A 27,341-nucleotide genomic window follows, 5' to 3' on the forward strand; every position below is an offset into this window, starting at 1 on the left:
CGGAAGTTATTGTTCTCGCTCGTGGAACACAGTAAAGTTTGCTAAAAATGGCAAATAGACAATCATGGCCACAGCTGTTAATGTTGTATCTCAATGAGCGTATGTCAAAGGCTACCGAGGATGAAATAATTCGGATTATTGAAGAAAAGATGCCTAAAGGATTTCCAACAGAATCCGAAGAGCAAGATATAGACCAACGTCGCAGATTACTTGATGCCATTTTGAAACCCGTGATGAAGTTACACAGAATAGGTAAATTGCGTATTTCAGTAGCTACTTTAAAATGGTTTGTGGTGTACTAGCCCCTTTCGGTTTGCAAGCCTGTGGCTTTTGTGACCGGAGTCACTTGCCCACCCGCCCCGATCACCCAGTAGCGAAACGACCAAGCGTCGTCAAGGGGCTCGCGGTGTGTCAAGAATACATCAGATCTGAATTTCAAAGATACCCAGCGTACAATATGGGTCTAACACAGCTTCACGATGGGGTCTGGAAGCTCGGAGTTGCTAATAAACAGTTTAAAACATTGTTACTCGACGAGTGGTATTTACAGACCGAACGTCCATCTCCGCCGTTGGTGTCACAGCGCATGCGCACCATGCCGCGTTCACGTTACTGGGAAGAAGCGGAAGAACCAGTTTCCGACTGGGAAAAACCATTCACGTCAGCCTCCTAGTGGTAATTCCTACTAGGACATATGGGATTCTTTTATAGACCCCATATCTCCCACTTCGCGTCACGAATTGCGGAAGTATGGATGTGGGCGTTTCATCCATAGATATATATAGAGTCAAAGCGTGAAGGCTTCCTAGTTGTAGCAACCTATATCTATGGTAGCAACGAGATGTCCTCTGGTTCTTCCGCTTCTTCCCAGTAACGTGAACGCGGCATGGTGCGCATGCGCTGTGACACCAACGGCGGAGATGGACGTTCGGTCTGTAAATACCACTCGTCGAGTAACAATGTTTTAAACTGTTTATTAGCAACTCCGAGCTTCCAGACCCCATCGTGAAGCTGTGTTAGACCCATATTGTACGCTGGGTATCTTTGAAATTCAGATCTGATGTATTCTTGACACACCGCGAGCCCCTTGACGACGCTTGGTCGTTTCGCTACTGGGTGATCGGGGCGGGTGGGCAAGTGACTCCGGTCACAAAAGCCACAGGCTTGCAAACCGAAAGTCACGAAAGGGGCTAGTGGTGTACAAAACTATCATGTAATAAAAAAAGTCAACCAACGAACTAGATTCTTGTACCGGATCTCCTCTCTGGTAAACAAGAATACCCAGGCTGAACCTGAAGACTCTGGCAGAAGCACTCATTCAAGGGTACGACTATGCTTGCACCTCATGGTACCAAAGAACCTCAAAGGCACTAAAAAACAAATTACAAACATCTCAAAATCAAACTGGTCAGACTACTGCTTGACCTGACTCCTAGAACCCACCTCACCCCTGCACACTTTGACAACCTAGGATGGCTCATTAGAGTAGACGACAGAGTACAGCAACTTGCAATGGGCCTGGTCTACAAGATACATGACCAAGGTACCCTTGTACATGTCAAAATACTTCCCAAAGGTCAGTGAATACCACGATCACAACACCAGAGGGAGCTCCACAAATCATGTTAAACCCAGATTCGGCTCAAACAAGGGACTAAACACATTTAGCAATTATGCCACATCAATGTGGAATGCCCTACCCAAAGCTGTAAAGGAATGTGAATCACTACCCACTTTCAAAAACACTCTCAAAGAACACCTACAGGAGACTGCAATTCGAAACTGGCCCCTACAAATGTCCTAACCCAGTTGTACAGTAAATGACCAAGTATGGCTTTGTCAGTATTCCAATGTACAGTGTACAGTGTCCCACCCCCTACCCACCCCCCCCACCTCCAATGTACAGCCCCCCCCCCCCCCCCCCCACCCCACCTACCCAACCTCCTCCAATGTACAGTTTCTACGTCAAATGTATATACACTCTTTTCTGGACACTTTTTGTATCACAAACTACTGTATTTGCAAATCTGGTATGTCATAAATGTATAGATGTAGCAGTACTGTCTATCTGTATGTCGTGTGTCATATATGTTATGATGAATTGAAAATGGGGGACCCTGATGTAAACAAGACGAAAGTCTTTCTCTGGTCTGCATCCCCTTAACACTTTGACGGCCCATCACAAGAATTTTTTTAGTTCTTTTTTATTAGCGATCTGAAATCATATTTCATCAACCAAGTCTACCGTTGGAAAATCAACCACTCCAGGCGCTCAGATGTGAAAAAAGCGCCCCCTATTGTCTCCCAGATGGTAATTCACCCTTTTGGATTGAACTCAATGAAAATGAATGAGAAAAAAAACCCGGAATCCACGTTTTACTTCTCACTCATGCAACCGCCGTCGACCAGTTTCACTCTGGAGCTTCAGAGCAGGGGGGATTATGTGTTTACACTATACTCGGTGGATCAATAAAATTATAGATTTTTTCGAATGGCGATCAGGAATTGGAATAATCCATTTGGATACCATCTGATCTCAGGTAAGGAATCTATGTTACCAGGCTTAGGATAATCAGATCCGTTTTCACGGAGATATAAGCTTTTATGTGATTACGTGATATGGCTGTTTGGCTGTGCGAGCGGTCAGTAACTAGGATAATCGATTTTCAGCTCGCGGCACGAGCGTGCATGCGCACACATATACTATAGATAATCTAGTGTTTCTTTTAAAACGATTCATAAATAGGCAGAAAAATGACCGTTCTAGACAAAATGCTAGAAAACGGAAATGAAGCGATAAAAAAACAATCTGCTATGACAATGTTGACTGGAAAATTAGTCTTTGATAAGCGACGGGCAGATTAGACACATAGCCATAATTTAAAACATAGATTAGGCGATATTAACGTTAACATTGATTTGATTTGATTTTTTTTATTTGAAATCTTTATTTCGAACATGCAATGAATACAAACAAACAATAACAAAAGCAAAACAACTCAATCTACATGTTCGAAAAGGAGTAGGAAGAAGTATACACTTATTTAATCCTACCCCTTTTCCACTACTCAAATGAGTGTACTATTTTAAAACATAAAAAATAAAGGAAAAAAAAAACATATATATATATGCAAAACAAAAAACAAAAACTATATATGTAAAACATGAAAGAAATAAAATAGAAAACAAAAGAAAAATGTAAACACCCGTGAATATCAAGTCCCTTCCTCAACCCTGTACCTTGTGAACATAATTTCCTTATACATCAGTTTGAATTGTCTCATGTTTGGACATTGCTTTAGCACCACATTTAGACTGTTCCACAGTTTCACTCCACATATCGAGATGCAGTGTTTTCTCATGGTAGTGCGTACGTTTAGCACTTTTAAATTGTGTTCTCCCCTCAGATTATAACCCCCCTCCCTATCAAAGAACAATTCTTGAATGTTTCTTGGAAGTGCATGACTTTTTGCTTTATACATTAATTGTGCCGTTTTAAATTCCACAAGATCATTTAACTTCAATGTCTTTGACTCCAAAAACAATATGTTAGTGTGATCACGATAACCTGCAATGTGAACTATCCTTATGGCCCTTTTTTGGAGTATAAAAAGTGGTTGTAGTGTAGACTTATAATTGTTTCCCCAGACTTCAGCACAGTAATTTAAATATGGTAAAACTAGTGAACAGTAGAGAATGTATAGTGATTTTCTATCCAGAATGTGCTTTACTTTACTCATGACTGAAATGCTTCGTGAGAGTTTAGATTGGACATGTTTTATGTGAGGTTTCCAACAGATTTTATGGTCTATTATTACACCTAGGAATTTATTTTCATAAACTCTTTCAATAATCACATAATTTATTTTAACTTGTACCTGAGTATCCAATCTACAGTTTCCAAACAACATAATTTTAGTTTTGCTCAATTTCAATGATAATTTGTTTCTATCAAACCATTCCTTCAATTTCTTCATTTCAGATGTGATGACCTCTAAAAGCTGCTGGACATTCTCACCAGAAAAAAAAAGATTAGTGTCATCCGCAAATAAAATAAATTTAAATATATTGGATACTTTACATATCTTGTTAATGTACAAGATGAACAGTTTTGGACCCAACACTGACCCCTGGGGGACACCACAAGCAATGTCCAAACATTCAGATTTATAATCTCTCATTGTCACAAATTGTTGTCTTTTATTTAGATAGCTTCTCACCCAGTCCAATACTACCCCCCTGATCCCATATCTCTCCAATTTCCTGATTAATATATCATGATTAATAGTATCAAATGCTTTTTTTAGGTCAATGAATACTCCAGCTACATGTTTTTTTTTAATCTATGGAATTTGTGATTTTTTCAACGAGTTCTATTAACGCTAGTGATGTTGACCGGTGTGTTCTGAATCCATACTGGCTATCGGTGAGTAAATTATGTTTATCAATTAATTTATCTAATCTGTTGTTGAAGAGTTTTTCTAATATTTTTGAAAACTGAGGAAGTAGAGAAACTTAACAGGCCTATAATTTGTGAAGTGGTGTTTATCTCCAGTCTTGAACAGAGGTATGACTTTTGCTATTTTCATTTTATTCGGAAATCGACCAGTTTTGAATGATAAATTGCAGATGTGCGTGAGTGGTTTTGAAATCCCACTAATGACATTTTTTACTATTTTCATATCTATTTCATTACTGTCTGTAGATGTCTTGTTTTTACATTTATTAGTAGTTTCTATAATTTCATTTTCATCTACCGCTTCCAGAAACATTGAACTAGGATTTCTTTCAATATAATTGTCTTTTATGTCTTCAGGAGTCACGAATTCTGGGGTTTTTGTGGTGCTGGGCATTCAAGGAGGTAAAAAGGAATTAAGCTTGGGCAGTGAAAGTGTTAACAATTGTATGTATTGAGCTGTACTGGACTGTACCCATTCTGCAATCTGTTAATAAACGTTTCAATCAATCAATCAATCAATGTTTTGCCGCCGAAGTTCTTCCCCAATTTCCTTGGTTTATTATGGTAATCATTTACTTTTGCGTCCAAATCCTTTGAGAAAACCGCCTTTTTTCAAACCCCATGTCTCACTGGGTACAATACAGTACAACAGCTGAATGAATGAATGAATGAAAACTTTATTTAACAGATTTCAGAATGGGTACCATACAATACGGCTCAATACACACAATTGTTAAGGGGATGCAGACCAGAGAAAGATTCATAGTGACATGACATTTATGACATACACGACATCATGACATTTATGGCATAGGGACATACATGATATACAGATATATAGTACTGTTACATTTGTGACATATACGATATGCAAATGTACAGTACTGTTACCCATAGATCCTAACAGAGAATATGATGGGGAGTGAATGAATGAATGAAAACTTTATTTAACAGATTGCAGAATGGGTACAATACAGTACGGCTCAATACATACAATTGTTAAGGGGATGCAGACCTGAGAAAGACGTTTGTCTTGTTTCCATCAGGGTTCCCCATTTTCAATTCATATAGACATTTATGACATACACAACATACATGACATTTATGGCATAGGGACATATAGGTATTTAGTACTGATACATTTGTGACATAACGGTATTCAAATATACAGTACTGTTACCCCTAGATCCTGACAGAGTATATACATATGATGGGGAGGGGACTGTACATTAGGAGGGGGTGGGTGGGTGGGAGGGAAATATACATACGGCGGGGAGGGAATATATACATGCGGTGGTGAGGAGACTGTCTATTAGGAGGTGGTGGGGGTTTTGGGCATTTACGGTGGCCAGTTTCGAATTGCAGCCTCCCGTAGGTGCTCTTTAAGTTTTTGATGTGGGCAGGGATTCACATTCCTTTACAGCTTTGGGTAGGGCGTTCCACATTGTTGTGGCATAATTGCGAAACGTGTTTAGTCCCTTGTTTGAGCCGAATCTGGGTTTAACATGATTTGTTGAGCTTCCTCTGGTGTAGTGGTTGTGGTATTCACTGACCTTTGGGAAGTATTTTGACATGTACATGGGCACCCCGGTCGTATAGTGTATCTTGTAGACCAGGCCCATTGCAAGTTGCTGTACTCTGTCGTCTACTCTAAGCCATCCTAGGTTGGCAAAGTGGGCAGGGGTGAGGTGGGTTCTGGGGTTCAGGTCAAGTAGTAGTCTGACCAGTTTGTTTTGTGATGTTTGTAATTTTGTTTTAAGCGCCTTTGAGGTGCTTTGGTACCATGAGGTGCACGCATAGTCATAGTACCCTTGAATGAGTGCTCCTGCCAGAGTCTTCAGGGTATTCTTGTTTACCAGAGAGGAGATCCGGTACCGTACAAGAATCTAGTTCGTTGGTTGACTTTTTTTATTACATTGGATGCCATTTTGTCACAGGAAAGATTTGCCTCTAGGATGGAACCCAGGTAGGTAATTTCGTCTTTCCTTGTGACAATATTGTCACCCACTGTAACTGAGAATCCGTCGGTCTTGCTGAGTTTGTTATTTGAACCGAAGAGAATGGACTCTGTTTTGCCCATGTGTAATGATAGTTTGTTATCAGCGAGGGAGGAGACTGTACGTTAGGAGGGGGTGGGTGGGTGGGAGAGAAATATACATACGGTGGGGAGAGAGCTAAGAGGATGAAGACCAGAAAAAGACATTCGTCTTGTTTACATGATAAGGGTCCCCCATTTTCAATTAATCAGGACATTTATGATATACAACACAATCTCGTGGGAAATAGATATTTTACTCGATGCATCTTATCTGCCAGAACATTCAAAGGAATTAGATACTATATGACAAGAGCTGACCCCAAGTCACAACAATTCATTATTGGGTGAGTTCCACACAGAGTGCGACGAATTAGAATGCTGCGGGGGTGAACCCCCCCAACAAATTGCATTATGGAACATCAGCGATTTTAGGGCTATGGCGTCATGCAAGCAAGCCAGTTAGTGAAATAAAAATGCTCTTTCATTAGTAAGGAGAGTGATGAAGAGAGAGCAGAGTGAGATCAGAGGATGGAAGAGGGGAGGAGAGAAGAGACATAAGACGGTGTACATGTACATTTTATATCTCCCGCAGACAGTCACATTCCTTAATACATATTCAACATGTAAATTCTGACATGTATGTTTTCATTGATGCATATACTGTATTTTGTCTTGACTATGTTTTATATTCGTTCATAATATGGGTGTAATGATTCCACCCCACAACGATTTGAATATGATTCTTCAGGCAATGATTCAATGCATAATGAAATCTCTTCATTTGACCACGATTCGATTCGATACATTTTCGATCAGTTAATTCCCCCAAAAAATTTGAATACACAAATGTGGCTGGGGGAACTGATTCACTAGGCATGAATGGACTATAGGTCAATAATAGGGATGTAAATATTTGACCCCACAATGATTCGATTTGATTACGATTCTTCAGGCAACGATTCAATATTAATTTGACCACGATTAGATGAGATTCAACCTTAGAATCGATGGATTGTTACACCCCTAGTTCATAAGGTATATTTCTCTTCGCTGATTATATATCATAGGCCGTTTACATTATAGTGTCAGAAGCGGGTACCGGGCAGATATACAGTCAAATGTACAGTAATAAGTGTAAAAATGTAAAGTGTCCAGGAAGATTGTGAGACACTGACACTGTAGCACTCAACACTTTGATGAACATTGTTACTCAGCTGATAGAGTTGTACCCTTCCTGCTGTCTTGTTGTACAAAACTTGTAAGTCGCTTTGGATAAAAGCGTCAGCTAAATGACAAAATGTAATTGTAAGTGTACAAATTTGAATGTAGGATTTGACACATGGACCTCTTTTCCCTGCCTTGGCTACAGGAGACCAGGGGTCGAAGACGGGCAGAAAGAGCTTGGATTACTGTGCACCCATTGACGATGATGATGAGGAGAAGGAGGAGGATGATGCCAAGCCCCGACAGAGGAAGGCCTGTACCTGCCCCTTATGCAAGAAAAGAAGAGGGTATGTCATCTTGCCAAAATCTTGAGGACTCTTATGTTCAACGATAATGACTGCCTCCCACGGCCAGTCTGATTCAGTGTTTTTCGAATGTACATAGAAGTTGAAAGATGAGACACATTTAGTATTTTTTAGGGCTGACCTTCGAATATTTTTTTGGAATTCGAAGCTTCGAGATACAAAAAAAATATATATATATATATAATTTTTTTTATGTTGTGGGACTTGTACAGCACTTTGTTCAACTTTGTCAGTGATGTAAAGTTTAAACCCTTTTAAATCTTAGACAAACAAAACACTTTGCTTTCATGAAATATTGTAAGCCGTCATTTGAGGCTTTATAAAAGCAGCACAATGAACACAAATCTGTCAGTGCCGAGTCCGACCTCATCTTAAATAACAAACAGCATTGCTTGTTGTAGTTAACAAAGAGAGGCAGAGTTGATTTTGCACAATCTTTTTTTTTTAATTTAAAAAAAAAAATTATAATCTAATCCCATGCCCATCGAACGAAGCTTCAAAGTATTTAAGACAGCCCTATAAATTAGTGAGAGAGGGAGAAACAAAAGACAACGCCAACACAGCTCCTATAACTAACTAACTACTTTAAAGCACTAAACTTGAAGCGGTGCTATACACGGACTTCACGGTGGTGAAAGTAGGGAAGGAGCTGGTAGTATGGCCATGACCCCGCTTATGTATGAGCGGATGTGGGCGTGGCCAGGCAGGTGAGGAGCGTGCATGTGGTTGAAAGTTTTCATGACAGCATATGATTAAAGGGACAGTTCCAATAGAGCAGAGCGCAAAGCTATACGAAAAATAACTCTCTAAATAAGGTGAAACCTTGAAAACATTGTTTACAGATTTTGTGAAATAACGCATTTTGCCATCTATTACATTTCTGTTATTTCTATAGCATAACTAATCCTAACTATGAGGCTGTCCCCGAAGCCTGTTTTTGGGATTTAAACATTCAAACCTTCGTTTTTTTTTTTATCCTCTTTTTCTCCGCCTGATTTTCTATGCTTTTGCCCCCAATTTAGTCATTATGCCAAGTCCCCCCTCCCCTACCTGGTCGTTGTGCGCATGTTCCCCCTACTGGTCGGTACAAGGGAACCCTGAAGTCTACCACATGCTTCCTCCGACACATGCGGAGACAGCCAGCGGCTCTCTTTTCACCTGGCAGCGAGGACTCTCATTGGTGAAGTGTGGGAGGTCACGCTGCCTTCACCACTTCCTGCCTTTCGCTGAGCAGGCGCCCAGACCTGACCTGTAGGTGTCGCTGTCCACAACGCCAGATTACCACCCACGACTTCCCTCCCGCTAACTCAGCCAAACGAGTTAGTATGACGATCGGCCCAAGCCGCAGGCAATGCTGACTCCGGGAGTCGAGACCGCAGCCTCTTGCATTGGTGACGAGCACAATCTCCACTACGCCACCCGACCGCCCCAAACCTTCGTTTTGAATAAAAAATTGAATGTCAAAAAATAAATCAAATTTTTTATATATATATATATATATAATTTCACAAATTTTTTTTTTACATTACATTACTTTTACAATTTCTTCTTTCAAAACAAGATTTTCATTGCACTGAATCTTTAAGGTAAAAGTGTTGTTGGGGTGACTGGCGCTTCCAGGGGGGTTTACATGCCTTCGAGCAACACTGTATTTATTGTACTTATTTTATGCCTATTCTTATGTCTGCACTTTCTACATTTCACTACTTTTATTGTCTTTTATACCTATTCTTATGTCTGCACTTTATGCATTTGCTTTTATTCTGTCAACTGTATGCAAATTCTATGCCTATGTTCATTTTATGCTATTTGCTGTGAAGCACTTTGAGCTACAATCAATGTATGAAAGGTGCTATATAAATAAAGTTGTTATTATTATTAAGCCTTTCATTATTAACACTTTAATCGCCATGGGTTAAATTCATAATTTACCATCCCTCGCCAGCTCTATTTGTCTATGGAGAAGTTCCCCTTCTTTGCAGGGCTATAACTTTTTAAATTCTATTGCTAAATTGCCATTATTATGGCCCATTCAATGTCCTATATGTATTGTTCAGGGTGTAGCAACGTTAAACTTTTTCATTGACATATTCATACTAAAATATGGTCTAAAGTATAAGTATGTTTTTATCGTTTTCTGCAGCTTTCTTCAGAACGTGATTTATAGCCCTAAATGCATTATATTGATGATCAAATACAGTTTGGTAGGAATCTGTGCGAGATAAAAAATTTCAACTGGACGTGGTTCTAGAAGTTTCTATGCATCATCTGATGATGACCGGATGGGCGGGGGATCATTTATAATTCCGTGGGCAGCGTTAGATGATTCATCCAGAGTGGGTCATATGTTCATCATAGCAGTTTATATGGAACACGTTCGAATATAACGCTGAATCTTACCGTGGCTTCCTCGCGCCGCTGGCAGATGAGCGTGGAACAGAATTTTTTCTATTATGGGGGATGGAGAAATGCCCGATCCATTTCCAGGTTGTATAATAGTATATACGTCCAAATCATGTTGTTTTTTCGAGTTATTTGCACCGATCGATGTTCACTGTGTCAATACGGAGTCTCTCTAACGATAGCGAGTGCCCGGACCACATATGGATGAGCACTACCGGTTCAAAGGTTAATCTCCGGTTGGCGATCTGCCGATCGGCCACCAGATGGCGCTCTTGAACCGCTAGAGAGTTGAGTGGAGCTTTGCAGTGTGTCTCAGGGCTCCGGAAAGGAAATATGATTTCGATGACAGATTTTTGAAATATTGACATCAAAGACGAGTTACGGCGTCTTCGGCAGAATGAGCATGGCTAGGAATGACGTGTAAACTCGTCCACGGCGATCATAGTGTTAACACATTCCCGCCAACAACGCGTATACTCGTTATTGGGAGCCAACGCTTGAACGCCAACAATGAGTATACTCGTTATTAGATAGTTTTTCCTTTTTTTCTCGATATTTTTATTCATTATTCATCCAGGGACCTTGGTGTTACCATAGGGAATGAGTCTGAGATCGCCAAAATGCAATACCGGCCGCATCCAGCTAGATGGTGGTATCGAGCACCCTTTGAAACCTTGTATCTTGGCCTGTGTAACGGCCAAATGTCTCCGGAATATTCTTTTTGGGGTACATCGCTACATCCTAGTGAAAGTAAGGGCTATATGATATCAATCCTGCGTTGATCCAACCATGTCTTCACCTCGATCGCAATGTGTGTGTGTAACGTTACTCCACAACGTATGCCGTTGGTGACGATCAAAGCATAAAAAAACGACCCCCCCCCCCCCTTTCATGCATTCATGATGAAACATAATACCTATGATATAGATTTGGTTTGGGAATAATAGCGTGTCCAGGCAAGAAACGGCAAATCTTTTTGTAGAATTGACGTATAAGGCTATTTCAGCATCTTCATCATTCTTTTTCACATATTGAACGATGGATAGTTGGTAGATAGTCAAATGGGCCATAGTATTGCATCCATAGCTATAATATAGAATATAGTTATAGCTCCACAAACAAGGTGACGCACTCCTATCTTTTAAAGCGTGGCAGTGCTACCACGGGACCCGTCTAATGGCTGGCAGCCAATGAGTTAACCCACACTACCAAATGGTTAACCCTTTCACTGTGCCAATACAGAAGGTTAACCCTTTCACTGCCACACAACAAATGGTTAACCCTTTCACTACCTCTGTAGTGTGATAGTGACAGGTTAACCTTCTGTAGTGTGGTAGTGAAAGGGTTAAATGAAATAACTGAATATTTATAACCCTTATGAACTCCTCTTCTTCAAAAATCTACACGAGTAGGAAGAAGAAGCTGCCTCTCTGCGGTAAGACGTCTCCGCTGAGGGCTCACCCCTGCAGCCGGAAGCGGCCCTTCGTCTGCGACGTGGCCTACTGTGGGAGAGCCTTCGCCCGCTCCGGCCAGCTGCAGCGCCACATCAGCACACACACAGGTCAGGTTTCTACATCGGGACTTTTATTTTGAAGTTTTCTGCAATGTTTTGTTTTAAAGGAACACGCCAACATTTTGGGAAATTTAGCTTACCGTCTTCTCCAGAGAGAGACAAGAAGATAGATACCAGCACAATGAATGGAAGCGGACATGGCCGGTTAGCCTAGGCATTGTCCAACTAACACCTCTCCTGAAAGCTAACCGACCATGTCCGCTTCCATCCATTGTGCTAAGCTAGGCTAACGTGCAGTCAGAAAGCTTTCTACTGAACGCACAGAGGAAACTGGTATCTATCTTCTTGTCTCTCTCCGGAGAAGACGGTAAGCTAATTTCCCAAAATATTGGCGTGTTCCTTTAAGTACACAATTCAGTACAGGTGTATGTATCTCAATACATTAGAATATTGAGGAAATATATTGGTTGCCTACATCTGGTTCTGCAATGTTTTATTTCAAGTACACAATTCAACAAGTAATAATAATAATAAACGTTATTTGTATAGCATCTTTCATACAAGAATTGCAGTGATAGAAGTGCAGACATATAAAGTCACAGTTTTTCACATTAGGATCTAACATCCCTACAGGCCACCTTGTTTATGGTTGGATTCTATTGCAGTTTTAAAAATGGACAATAATAAAAAGAGTAAAATAGAATTGACGGAGTAAAATAGTGCAATAGTGCAGTGCAATAAAATGGTAGAATATAATAGACAAGAGTAAAATTATGCAGCAGTGCAATAAAATATTTCTGGATTACTGTTTTAACAGTTTAAAACCGTCTTTACCTTCCCTGTACAGGTGCATCTCAAATTAGAATATTGAGGGAATATATTGGCTGCCTTCAGGCCACGCCACAGTGATTCATGCAAAAGGAGCCCCAGCCAAGTATTGAGTGCATATACTTTTCAATAGGCCGACATTTCTGTAATATATATATATATATATTTATTGGTCTTATGTAATATTCAAATTTTCTCAGATACTAAATTTGGGGTTTTCATTAGCTGTATTCATAATCATCAAAATTGAAAGAAATAAAGGCTTGAAATATTTCACTCTGTGTAATGAAACTATGAATATATGATTTTCACCTTTTGAATTTAATTACTGAAATAAATGAACTTTTCCTCGATATTCTAATTTATTGAGATGCACCTGTAGTTATCAGTACTTTTTGTCTGTGTATATATACAGTATATCTATCCACATCTGTCTGTACATACCTGCATTTAGTACTTTTTTGTCTCTACATTTATAAATGTCTTTCACATCGTTAAAGGAGCATATCAGTCCAATTTTGGCTTCTCACCAACAGATGGTCCCTGTCTTTAACTAATGTTGTGTTCATACAGTGTATGTTTTGGCAGATCTCAGCCTACCTTTCACAATTCACAGGGTTGAAAATATGTTGAAAAATTGTAGTGCCATATTTCCCTCAGGATGAATAAAGTATTTCTATTCTATTCTATGCTCCATGAAAATAGAAAGTCATCAGGCAATAAAGTAATTTACCCATGTGAAAATCACTGCATTTGCATTCGCTAACATTACTGCAAGCTATTTTAGGCCCTGTCTGGATATTTAGCAAAACGCACATTTTCCTCTAGGTTTGGGCCTTTCATCCACATGTAAACTGCATTTTCGGTAAAAAAACTTAGATAAAAAAAAACATTTTAAAGTGAAGATTTTTTTAAATATCCGTTTCAGTGGATCCGTGTAGCCAATAGCCATGTTAAAACTATCGTCTAGAGAAACAATGACGTTACACCTCAAGTCGTGCTTGCCCATTGTTGCTTTTTGTAATGCGCATTTCTGTCACTACATTATTTTACTTTTCAGTTGCTGCCGCCAATGAAAATCGGCTCACTCACTACGCAACGCATGCTCAGGCCTTGGTTACACTAAAGGAAAACAACGTTTCATTTTCGAATTATTTCGTTTGCATGTCCAAGTTAAAAGGCAACGCCGTTTTAGCTGGCATTTTCGTTTTTCCTAGCGGCAACGCTCAAAGGCGGTTTTCGTTTTCAAAACTCCCTTGGAACGGTGGCATGTAAACTGCGCAAGCCGATACGGAGCCGTTCACGCGCAACGCCGATGCGCAGTAGACACCGACGCATGGTGATCGAGTGTTCGTTCGGACGTCTGAAGGCGTGCTGTCTGAATGAGGAGCGGGGCTCTGCTTTTACACACACTGCGACGCAAGGCGCACACACCATGCACTCACTCGCGCTGTGCTCTCTAATCTGTCTGAACGAGGAGCGGGGCTCTGCTTTTACACACACTGCGACGCGCGAGGACAAACGAGGCACACACGCACGCTCTGTGCTCTCTCTCTCTCTGTCTGGCTTGTGCACGCGACAAATACCTTCCACGCATACAGAAGACAAACGGCGTCTAACCTGCCTGCATAAACGCAACGTTCAGAAAAGTGAAAATTAAACGTTGTTGTTTTCCTTTAATGTAACCGCAGCCTCAGACTGTTGTTCTATAGTATTTGAGATATCGCTTATCACCACCTACTGGCCCGGCATGCTTGTTGGAGCAATTTATATGCATTTTCGTCTAGACCAGTGGTTCCCAAACTGTGGTGCGTGCACCCCTTGTGGTGCGCCCTCTAGGTGGTGCGTGACATGAAAAGGCTAATGGTGATAAAAAATTAAATACATTTAAAAAAAAGAAATTACAATAAAATTTCATAAAGATCTTAGTCAAACCTTTAGTATTATGGATATTAAACATGCTGGCAGAGTACATGCATCCATGTTGTCGTGAACATTTTAATTAAATAAAGAAATTCCCTATCCATAGTCGCCGTGGGAAGAGATAAAATCTGTGCACGGAGACCAGCAACAATTTTTTCTAACAGAAACCCATTGGGGGGTGCGTCAGCTAGGTCGGGAGGTGACAGGGGGTGCACGGCCAAAAAAGTTTGGGAACCGCTGGTCTAGACAGAGGTATTTTTAAAAACCCTGCCAAGTGGACAAGGTTTATTATATATTTTTTTTTGCATGAAAATATCCATTTTGAAAAATATCCATACCGGTATACATGTAGTCAAGGCCTAAATTCTCTTATCAGGTTTGATATGCAGCGTTTCTAGTAGAGTCAGAGGGTTTATATCAGTACAGTGGTTTTCAGAAGGCTCAGTTACATCATGTTGCCTAGCAACATTCAAACAACTTTCAAGTCTCTTGGCGTATTTTCCACCCCTTTTCAACACCAATGGCAGTTGAATGGCGTTTAGTAAGGTACGCTGATATCAGCTAAAACACACACTGTATACACCTACAAACACAAGGGATGCACCGATCCGACTTTTTCAGTCCCGATACCGATACCTGGGTTTGGGTATCGGCCAATACCAATACTGATCCGATACCCATTGTCCAAATAAAAAAATTAATTTAATCAATGTTTTTTTTTTTATTATTATTCAAATATATATATTTTTTAAGAATTGTAAAGGATCACAAGTGTGTTTTTGATTTGTTGTAAACAAAGACAGAAAATAAACTTCATTCATTCAATTAATAAACTGTATGCCTCACTGTCACTGTGTGGAAGAGACTGGGATCATTATTTTGTGCAAGGCAACATCAGGCTTGACTTAAAACATGACTTTCCTAACTTAGTGAGACTAAATGTAACAAATTAACACATATATAAATGTACTGAATGGTTATTTCTTATTTAATTTATTATAATTATTATTATTATATATATATTTATTTTTTACGATACCCGATCCAGCTATTTGACTGATATCAGCGGCCGATACCAATATCGGATCGGTGCATCCCTAAACACAACATTTGTTAAAGACGGGGCCAATCTCCGGTAATAGCGAGAAGTCAAAATTAGACGGGGATGATCCTTTAATAGTAGTTTGTCTTTATGTCCAGGTGAGAAGCTGTACGTCTGCCACAAGTGTCCAAAGCGCTTCATGCGTAGGGACCATCTCTCCAAGCACGTCAAGACCCACAAGGAAAAGAAACGGCAGCACATGTGTCACATCCCCGGCTGCGGGGCTCTCTGCGGGAAGACGTCTGAGCTGAGGGCTCACCTCTGCTGGCACAGCGGGGAGCGGCCCTTCGTCTGCGACGTGGCCTCCTGCGGGAGAGCCTTCGCCCGCTCCGACGTGCTGCAGCGCCACGCCAGGACACACACAGGTCAGGTTTCTACATCGGGACTTTTATTTTGAAGTTTTCTGCAATGTTTTGTTTTAAAGGAACACGCCAACATTTTGGGAAATTAGCTTACCGTCTTCTCCAGAGAGAGACAAGAAGATAGATACCAGCACAATGAATGGAAGCCGGTTAGCCTAGGCATTGTCCAACTAACACCTCTCCTGAAGGCTAACCGACTATGTCCGCTTCCATCCATTGTGCTAAGCTAGGCTAACGTGCATTCAGAAAGCTTTCTACTGAACGCACAGGAAACTGGTATCTATCTTCTTGTCTCTCTCTGGAGAAGACGGTAAGCTAATTTCCCAAAATATTGGCGTGTTCCTTTAAGTACACAATTCAGTACAGGTGTATCTCAATACATTAGAATATTGAGGAAATATTGGTTGCCTACATCTGGTTCTGCAATGTTTTATTTCAAGTACACAATTCAACAAGTAATAATAATAATAAACGTCATTTGTATAGCACCTTTCATACAAGAATTGCAGTGATAGAAGTGCAGACATATAAAGTCACAGTTTTTCACATTAGGATCTAACATCCCTACAGGCCACCTTGTTTATGGTTGGATTCTATTGCAGTTTTAAAAATTGACAATAATAAAAAGAGTCAAATAGAATAGACAGAGTAAAATAGTGCAATAGTGCAATAAAATGGTAGAATATAATAGACAAGAGTACAATTATGCAGCAGTGCAATAAAATATTTCTGGATTACTGTTTTAACAGTTTAAAACCGTCTTTACCTTCCCTGTACAGGTGAATCTCAATAAATTAGAATATTGAGGGAATATATTGGCTGCCTTCAGGCCACGCCACAGTGATTCATGCAAAAGGAGCCCCAGCCAAGTATTGAGTGCATATACTTTTCAGTAGGCCGACATTTCTGTAATATATATATATATATATATATTTTTTTAGTGGAGGTGGGACTCTATTAAAAACTTTTATCGAATTCATTCAAGACTTTATAGTTAATTAATCTAAATGAATCCGATTTTAATCGCATATCAATATTTGATGTGAAAAGCAAACATTTTCAATAAAAATGGTATAAATTGAATCAATGAATATACTTTATTATCTTGTTTATTAGCAACTACACAGACCAACAGATAAATGCAATTTTTAACAAAGTGCAGCACTTTTAGGAATAATTAGGGATGTCCGATATTATCGGCCGATATCGGCATTAGAATGTGATATCGGAAAATATCGGTATCGGTTTTCAACTATTTTTTATTTAATTTTTTTTACATTTATATAACCTTTATTTACCCAGGCAAGCAAGTAAGAACAAATTCAGATTTTATTTATTGTCAAAAGTATGCATAATGTTGTGTTAATTCCACAACAAGAGATATGTAATGTTAATTACCTGAAATTATTACATTTTGGGGGGGGGGGACCCTGCATATATCGGTATCGGTTGATATTGGTTGATATCGGTATCGGAAATAAAGAGTTGGACAATATCGGTATATCGGTATCGGTAAAAAAGCCAATATCGAGCATCCCTTCCATATATATATTTACAAAAGGACCTTTTGTAAACTCAAGCACTTTTGAGGTAAAAGTAAAACGCAGTACTTTCAAGTACATTCCAGAACAGTTGACCATTGGGGAAAACGTCTTGATTGATCTCAATTTCTCTTATTTTTTCAATATTCCAGACTAAGAAATGGTTGGCTCTGCTCTGTATAGGACCAAAGCACTGTTAGCCCCCTATTCATCCTCTGAAGCAAACAGCAGGAGGCTCTTCTTCTTTGCTGGCTCCTCTGTGTTCTTCTCACAACAGTGCCTCATATCTGCAGTAGATCGTTTAGGAAAGTGATTCATTATTGTACCAATTAACAGTCTATTAAAATATTGCTAATAAAAACAGCTGCAACATTTTGCTATCGTGATCAATATTCAGTACATTTAATTTTGGAAAAGCTATTTAATTTATATTTCACTAATTCACTGTCAATTCACAAAGCTTTAATGGACAGTAACTTGTAATAAATCCCATTATAAAACACTTATTGTTGTGGGTGTTTATTTTTAATTTTTTTATTATTATCTTTTTCCCCTCCTTTTTTCCGATTTTTCTCCCATTCCACTGTTAGTCGTTATGCCAATTCCCAACCCCCTTCCTGGTTGTTGCGCACCCCCCCCCTACTGTTGGTCAGGCGGGCCGGAGACTGTCACATGCTTTCCTCCGACACATGTGCAGCCAGCCGGCAGCCAGCCTGGCAGCGCAGATTCTCACCGGGAGAGTGTAACGTGTGGAAGGTCGCACTCTCCAGATCCTACCCTCGCTGAGCAGGCGCCCCGACCGAACTGTAGGGGTCGCTGTCCACAACGCCCAGGACCCACCCACGGCTCCCCTCCCCCTAACTCAGCCAAACGAGTTAGTATAGCGATCAGCCCGAGCCAAGGCAATGCTGACTCTCCGGGAGTCGAGACCGCAGCCTCTTGCATTGGTGACGAGCACAATCTCCGCTACGCCACCTGACCGCCTGTGGGTGGGTTTTTGTTTACCTGCATGGTTCAAGGAAGGTCTACAGCTTCTGTATTTTAGTGGTCTATACAGTACACGGCAATCCAGCGAGCCAGTGTGTGTTTACTTCATTAGATGTGGTCTGACTCATCTTGGCTCTGAACTCTGCTTCAGCATTAGCCAGCATTAACTCTTAGCTCCACGTTAGCTGCAACATGCTTAGCCTTAGCATTGAGGTGATAAGATGACGTAGGCTTGAAATGCTCCGGTGATATGCAAAGTCTTTGCAAACACAACCGTTCTCGTATCAATTTTTTTTTTTTATATATCTAAATCTCCCATTCAACGGGCCAAGCAACGCAGTCTCAACTTTTCCCATGTAGCCTACAACTGTTTGACGTCACCCAATGCACGCTGTGCAACGGTATAAACGGTATGCCTCTAACTCGTCCACTGAGAAACGGTCCGCGATATAAAAAAAAGTATAAAGTGTGATACAATGCGTAATCTCTTTCTACGTAAAATGTTTTCTGTAGTTAATTAATCGGAATTAACGCGATAAAGTCCCAGCCCTAATTTTTTTTATTGGTCTTATATAATATTCACATTTTCTCAGATACTGAATTTGGGGTTTTCATTAGCATAATCATCAACATTTTAAGAAATAAAGGCTTGAAATATTTCACTCTGTGTAATGTGTAATGTAACTCTATGAATACTGTATATGATTTTCACTTTTGGAATTGAATTACTGAAATAAATGAACTTTTCCTCGATATTCAAATTTATTGAGATGCACCTGTAGTTATCAGTACTTTTTGTCTATGTGTATATATATCTATCCACATCTGTCTGTACTTACCTGCATGTAGTACTTTTTTGTCTCTACATTTATAAATGGTATTTTACATCGTTAAAGGAGCATATCAGTCTAATTCTGACTTCTCACCAACACTAAGGTAATTTACAAGTTTCAAGTTTGTTTATTATTTGTCACAACAAAATACAGGATACTTTATGATGAAATGCTTGTTTCTGTATGAGCCCCTGAGAGTGTGCTACATACAGTAAAAAAAGTTATTAAAAAGTAAGTAAAGGAATGTTCAGTCAATATACATATATACAATACAGAGTAAAAGTGAGGTACAATGCAGAAATGAGATGAGGTACAAAACTTAGGGTAGGGTGCAAATGAGGTATGAATGTAGTGCAAATCTCTTTAATAATAGATAAATATAACGTGTGTTAAAGTGAGTGGTAAGGTCAAGTCAAGTCAAGAGTTTTATTTGTCACAGCATACAAGTATACAATGAAATGCGGGGGGTCTTTGTGAGTGTTTGTGTAAAGTGTTTGGTAAGGTGAGTGTACCCATGTGAAAATCACTGCACATTTGCATTCGCTAACGTTACTGCAAGCAATTTTAGGCCCTGTCCACACGAGTATGGATATTTTGAAAAATGCACATTTCCCTCTAGGGTTGGGCCTTTCATCCACACGTAAACAAAAATGTCGGTTAAAAAAACTGAGATAAAAGAAAATAAACATTTTAAAGTGAAGATCTTTTTAAATATCCGTTTCAGTGGATCTGTGTAGCCATGTTAAACGTATTGTCTCTAGACTGAGCAGGGATTCTCAAACTTTTTTATACATATATAATATTTTTTGGCGACCCCACACTTCACTCATTCAGCGCCAGGGATTAGACGGGTCCCGTTGTAGCTATGCGCTTTAAAGATAGGAGTGTAGGGCTGCAACTAATAGATAGATAGATAGATAGAAACTTTATTGCCATTTCAACACAGTTGATTGGGATTTGTCTTGGTGCCATATACAGTACAGACAAAATGATTATTTTGGTAGTCGACTAATCTGTTGATTATTTTTCCGATTAGTCGAAAATGCAGAAGAGCCAGCAAGAGCATTTGGTGTATCGTAATTATTATTATGTATATGTATATCCTTTAATCTACATTTATTTTGATTTAAATACTGGACTATCATAGTCCTATGATTTATTGTGGATTTTTACTTTTAATGTTTGTGTGTCTAGTTTTACTGTATGTCATGTCAAAAAATTGAAAATAAAAAATGTGTTCAAAAAAAAACATAACAGACCGACAGTAAGTTTGGGGGAACTAATGGGATAACTGGGGTTGCAACAAAAGTGCAACTAGGGCTAAAAACACAATGAAATGAAATAATAATAATAATAATAATAATAATAATAATAATAATAATAATAATAATAATAATAATAATAATAATAATAATAATAATAATAATAATAAATAATATATCCTTCTTAGCAGACTTCTTAGCTTAACATCCCAGGGAACTAATGGGATAACTGGGGATGTTGTTTGCTCCTGACAAGAGTCTCAAAGTCTGGGGTGATGGTAGACAAAGCAACTCTGAGGTCATGCTCAATGTCCAATCTGTTCCTCTGCTTTGTCTTCAGCTGGACCAGAGCTGAGAAGCCACTTTCACGAAGATAGGTAGTGAAAAAAAAGAAAGCGAAAAAAAAAAATGGTTATCTTTTTTTTAATACGACGCATCGACGCAGAAATTCGGCATCGACATCGTCGATTATGTCGACTAATCGTTGAAGCCCTATAGGAGTGCGTCACCTTGTTTGTAGAGCTATATTCTATATTATAGCTATGGATATAAAATACTATGGCCCATTTGACATCAACTATCTTATCGTTCAATATGTGAAAAAGAATAAATTATTTCATCCATACGTTCCCGTGTTATACCGTGGTGAATATAAGTATAGTTTTAGAGTGGTCTGGGGTAATAATAATAATAATAATAATAATAATAATAATAATAATAATAATAATAATAATAATAATAATAATAATAATAATAATAATAATACATCTATTTTATATAGCGCTTTTCCAGGTGCTCAAAGACGCTTCACATGGGCAGGAGAGACAAACTATGGCAAAACAAAAAAACAGAACAAAACAGAACAAAAATAATACATGACAAAATAAAATAAAACCGACAGAATTAGAAGTCAAAAGCAAGATTGAAAAGGTGAGTTTTGAGGGCTGATTTAAAAGATGTCAGGGTGTTTGCATCACGGATATGGCTGGGGAGGGCATTCCAGAGGGAGGGGGCAGCAGCAGCAAAGGCCCTGTCGCCCCAGGTCCGGAGCTTGGTCGTGGGAGGTGTTAGGAGGTTGGCATCTGCAGACCTAAGGCGACGGGTGGGCGTGTGACGGTGGAGGAGGTCGGACAGGTAGGGAGGGGCAAGGTTGTTGAGGGCTTTAAATGTGATGAGTAGTATTTTAAAATGTATCCTGTATTTGATTGGAAGCCAGTGGAGGTCGTGGAGGACAGGGGTGATGTGATCAGAGCGACGGGTGGAGGTGAGCATGCGGGCAGCAGAGTTTTGGACATATTGGAGTTTATTGAGAATAGTGTTTGGTGAGCCGTAGAGGATGCTGTTGCAGTAATCTAGTCTTGATGATATGAATGCATGAACCAGTGTTTCAGCAGCGGAGAGTGATAGGGAGGGGCGAAGACGAGCAATGTAATTCCAACGGGTAATTCCCGAAAGGCTGAGTTATAGCCTTATACGTGAATTCTACTATAAGAGTTGCCGTTTCTTGCCTGGACACGCTACTATTCCCAAATCAAATGTATATTATGGGTATTATGTTTCGTCATGAATGCATGAAAGGGGCTGGGGGTCGTTTCTGATTATTTGATTGCCAGTAACGCCATTCGTATTGAACACTAAAAATGCTGATCGTTATAAAAACATTGCACGATCAAGCTAGAATTGACGTCAGATAGTCCTTACCTGTGATCGTGAGTATTCCAAAAATAATATTCCAATTGTTTTATCGCCATCTGGTCCATCTGATGTCCATCTGGTCCACGACATAACCCACCACAACATATGGATCGGGGGCATTTGACGCGCTTCAATGCAATCGGGAGAACCGCTCGACCCGCCCGACCCAGAAAACTGCGCCCGGAGACATTTGAGTGTAACACAGGGTCTGGAACAGGGTTTACTGCACTCTCGATACTGCCACCTGGGAGGATCTGGTCGGTACTGCACCCTCAGGGTCGCAGTATGCCTTCTAACAGCAACATACGGGTCCCTGACATTGAATAGAATATTAAAATCGGAAAAAAGGAAAAACGATCAAATAACGAGTATACTCGTGGTTGGCGGGGAATGTGTTAATACTTTGAATGCCGACACCGTGTATTGTCGTCTTATCAGACCCCCCGTTGAGTGCCGACGACGTGTATTGTCGTTTGATTTTTTTATTAGCGATCTGAATTCATATTTCATCAACCGAGTCTCCCGTTGGTACAGGAGACCCTCTCTAGGAGCTCAGATGGGAAAATACCGCCCCCTATCGTCTATCCCTGTGTAACTGCAGGTCATTCGATTATACTGCTGGATCTGTGGAGGTGGAGCCAACTCCACTGTGCTGGCAAGCCGTCTGATGAACATGGAAGTGATCGCGAGTTGGAATGCAGCCTGGAATATATATTTACAGCAGCCAATAATCAATCAATAAACGCGATCGATATTTGGAATGGCGATCAGGAATTGGAATAATCTTTTTGGAGAACATCTGATCTAAGGTAAGGAGTCTATGTTACCAGTCTTGGGGTAATCAGAGCTGTATTCACTGAGATATCAGCATGTGCCGTGTGTGTGATCTTGAGGAAATTAGGTAATCGATTTTTCAGCCCGCCTCTATAGCGTACATAAGTACACATATACTATCGATAATGTAGCGTTTATTTGAAAACGATTCATAAATAGGCTGACAAATGACAACGTGTCTAGTGTATTTGAGAATATTCCAATAAATGCCGTTTATGGGGGAATCTTTCTATTTTCCCAGAAATTTTCGAGCGAACGATAGCTTTTCGAAATGCTATAAAAAGGATATGAACCGATTAAAAAAAACAATCCGTTTAAACAATGTTGACTGCAAACAAGTCATTGATAAGCGACGGGCAGATTAGACACATAGCCATAATTTAAAACATAGATTATGCGTTTTTTAACGCTAACATTGAAGTGGATGATGGCATTCAAGGAGGTAAAAAGGTAAACAAGGCCGGCACTGATAGTTAGGGCTGCAACTAATGACTATTTTGGTAGTCGACTAATCTGTCGATTATTTTTTCGATTAGTCGACTAATCGAAAAAAATTTATATTAAAAAATAAATATATTTTTTTTATATATTTTTTTTTATATATATATATATATTTTTTGCACTACCTATCTTTGTGAAAGTGGCTTCTCAGCTCTGGTCCAGCTGAAGACAGAGCAGAGGAACAGATTGGACATTGAGCATGACCTCAGAGTTGCTTTGTCTACCATCACCCCAGACTTTGAGACTCTTGTCAGGACCAAACAACATCCCCAGTTATCCCATTAGTTCCCCCAAACTTACTGTCGGTCTGTTATGTTAAGCTAAGAAGTCTTCAGCTGGACCAGAGCTGAGAAGCCACTTTCACAAAGATAGGTAGTGCAAAGAAAAATTTAAAATAATAATAATAATAATAATAATAATAAAAAAATTATTTTAAACGACTAATCGACGCAACAATTCCTCGTCGACGATTTTTTTATAATCGACGTCGTCGATTATGTCGATTAATCGTTGCAGCCCTACTGATAGTGTTAATGTATTGTGTAATTTCAATGTGGAATTAAGGAATATCAAAATAAAAGCACACGTTGTTGAACTTGATCATGCATATTTTTTTGAACATTTTATTACAGCACTGTTATCAATACACATTTATAAAACAAGGCATATTATTTAGCCAAAATATGTTGCCAGAACATTACAAAATAAAAAATAATCACCTACCCACAACCCCACTTTGGGTCGCGACCCGTAGTTTGAGAACCGCTGGTCTAGAGAAACGATGACGTTACAGTTCAATTCGCGCTTGCCCATTGTTGCTTTTTGTAATGCGCATTTCTGTCACTACATTATTTTACTTTTCAGTTGCTGCCGCCAATGAAAATTGGCTCACTATGCATGTTCAGAATGTTGTTCTATGGTATTGGTATTTGAGATATCGCATATCACCTCCTACTGGCCCGGCATGCTTGTCGGAGCAATTTATATGCGTTTCTGTATTTTCTTCTGGGCGGACGTATTTTTTTTAAAACCTTTTAAAAATACCTCCGTCCATTTTCTTTTTTAAACGGAGCTTGAAAATATCCATTTAGAAAAATATCCATATACATGTAGTCAAGGTCTAAATTCTCTTATCAGGTTTGATGTGCAGCGTTTCTAGTAGAGTCAGAGGGTTTATATCAGTACAGTGGTTTCAGAAGCTTCTAGTCGAGTCAGAGGGTTTATATCAGTGCAGTGGTTTTCAGAAGGCTCAGTTACATCATGTTGCCTAGCAACATTCAAACAACTTTCAATTCAATTCAATTATCTTTAATGACCACCCAGCCAGGCTGGTGGAATTTGATTTCAGTGCAGCATGTTACAGCATGTTACAGCATGTTACAACATTCAAGTCTCTTGGTGTAATTTCCACCCCTTTTCAACACCAATGGCAGTTGAATGGCGTTTAGTAAGGTACACTGATATGATATCAGCTAAAACATATACACCTACAAACACAACATTTGTTAAAGACGGGGGGCAATCTCCGGTAATAGCGAGAAGTCAAAATTAGACGGGGATGATCCTCTAATAGTAGTTTGTCTTTATGTCCAGGTGTGAAGCTGTACGTCTGCCACAAGTGTCCAAAGAGCTTCATGCGCAGTGACCATCTCTCCAAGCACGTCAAGACCCACTTGGAAAAGAAACGCCGCGCTCCCCGCCGTGGATATAATTGGACCTTCACCAAATGAATGGCAGCAGCTACTGAATGAATGAATGACTTTATTTGACAATATAAAAATAACATGTGACAGAAAGCACAGTCAGGAGATACTGCCAAGGATGAACACAAAGTCATCCTTGGCAGAAGTCGATGGGTTGTGGACAGCGACTCCTACAGGTCGGTTGGGGACGCCTGCACAGCAGAGACAGGAAGTGGCGGGGGTAGTGTGAGCCTCCCACACGTTACACCTCGCCAATGAGAGTCCGCGCTGGCAGGTGAAAAGATGTGACAGGCTGCCTCCTCGTGTACCGGAAGGGACACGTGATGCAAGGCTTCTATCCTCCCTACAACCGGCCAGTGGGGGGCATATGCGAGCAACGTTCAAGACAGGAGAGGGAAGAATTGGCACAATGGAATTGGGATGAGAGGAAAAATAGAAAAAGAGGAGAAAAAGTGGATAAAAAAAATGACTCCTTCCCCATACAACTCCTGAATCTGACTGGCACAAAGTCAGTTGAGCTACGCCTAGTTGGGTATGCATGGGTGTCCATGATTCGGTTGAAGTAGTTGTTGAAGTACACTGGCACTACCCCGTGCACGATTCTGTGAACCATGCACATCCCTATTTGGTTGACTCTGTCTTCCACCTTTAGCCATCTCATGTTCTCAAAGTGTGATGGGTCAAGGTGGGTTCGGGCAGGTAGCCTTAGTATTACCCTGATTAGCTTGTTTTGTGATGTCTGTAGTTTTATTTTCTGACTTTTGGGGGTGCTGTTGTAACAGGAGCCACATGCATAGTCATAGTGACACTGTATGAGTGCTCCAGCAAGAATTTTCATCGCTGACTGATCTAAAAAATTTGAGATTCTGGCTAGGTATCTAGTCCTGTTATTGATCTTTGTAAGTGCTTGTTGAGCCATGCTTTCCCCTGATAAGCTGTTTTCCAGGACGCAACCAAGATATTTCACGGATGTTTTGTCGGTGAGAACAGTGTCTCCTATTCTAATGTTAAAACCTGGTGATTTTCTGAGCCTGACCTTTGTACTTTGACTGAGTGGATGAAGAGGACTACAGTGGACATTGCATTGAACATTGAGGGTTAAGAACGGCATGTCTGACTTCAGATCAGGGTTATTATAGTTTTACATTTTTCATGAATCTTTCATAATTCTTTTGTTAGGATTAAATGCACTCTGAAGCTCTGACACTTACTGCGTAATCTTCATTTAGGACCAATTACCCTGTTTCTTTGACTCCATTATGTCATCTTTCAATGCAACGTCACAACGCTACGTTACAAGCTAGCAAAAATATTTAGCTATCAAGGCCACCGGAGCCTTCTGTCATTTGTGTATTTCTCTTTTACCCACCAAAACGGGTGCGACTAAATGTAAAGACTTGGAGATTACTTTGTTGGCTGGTTGGCTAACCCTTTCACTGCCACACTACCAAACGGTTAACCCTTTCACTGTGACAATTTATACAATGGCATGCAAATTTCTTGATTCTGATTGGCTGAACCAGTCAAGTTAAACGTGGGTATTTGTTATAACCCCCGCTCGTGGTCCCAGGACCCGCCCACAACCGAATTACAATCAATTCACCGAGCGAGTTTTTAGAACTGAAAGCAAGATGGCGGACAATAACCTTACGAATGGATATGTTGACAGCGTCATAATACACAATACACACAATTGTTAACACTTTGAGCGCCACTCACGGCTAATCTCGGATTTACGGTTGTGACGTTGAAAGCCACGTCACGGCTTTTCTCTGGATTTATTTTTTATTTTTTTATTAGCGATCTGAAATCATATTGCATCACGCGA

At 39.9% G+C, this 27,341-nt stretch overlaps 1 protein-coding gene across 1 annotated transcript; it reads left to right on the forward strand.

Annotated features, from left to right (window-relative positions):
* LOC311228606 (uncharacterized protein) lies at positions 1 to 27,085 on the forward strand. The gene is made up of 5 exons (XM_084314523.1): positions 1 to 252; positions 7,867 to 8,008; positions 11,842 to 11,990; positions 15,894 to 16,160; positions 25,404 to 27,085. The coding sequence occupies exons 1-5, from the start codon at positions 48 to 50 to the stop codon at positions 25,538 to 25,540; spliced, it is 900 nt and encodes a 299-aa protein (XP_084170649.1). The 5' UTR covers positions 1 to 47; the 3' UTR covers positions 25,541 to 27,085.
* Positions 27,086 to 27,341: the final 256 nt, after the last annotated feature.

Source organism: Notolepis coatsorum (assembly GCF_963971535.1).
Source record: "Notolepis coatsorum genome assembly, chromosome: 1".
Classification (NCBI taxonomy): domain Eukaryota; kingdom Metazoa; phylum Chordata; class Actinopteri; order Aulopiformes; family Paralepididae; genus Notolepis; species Notolepis coatsorum.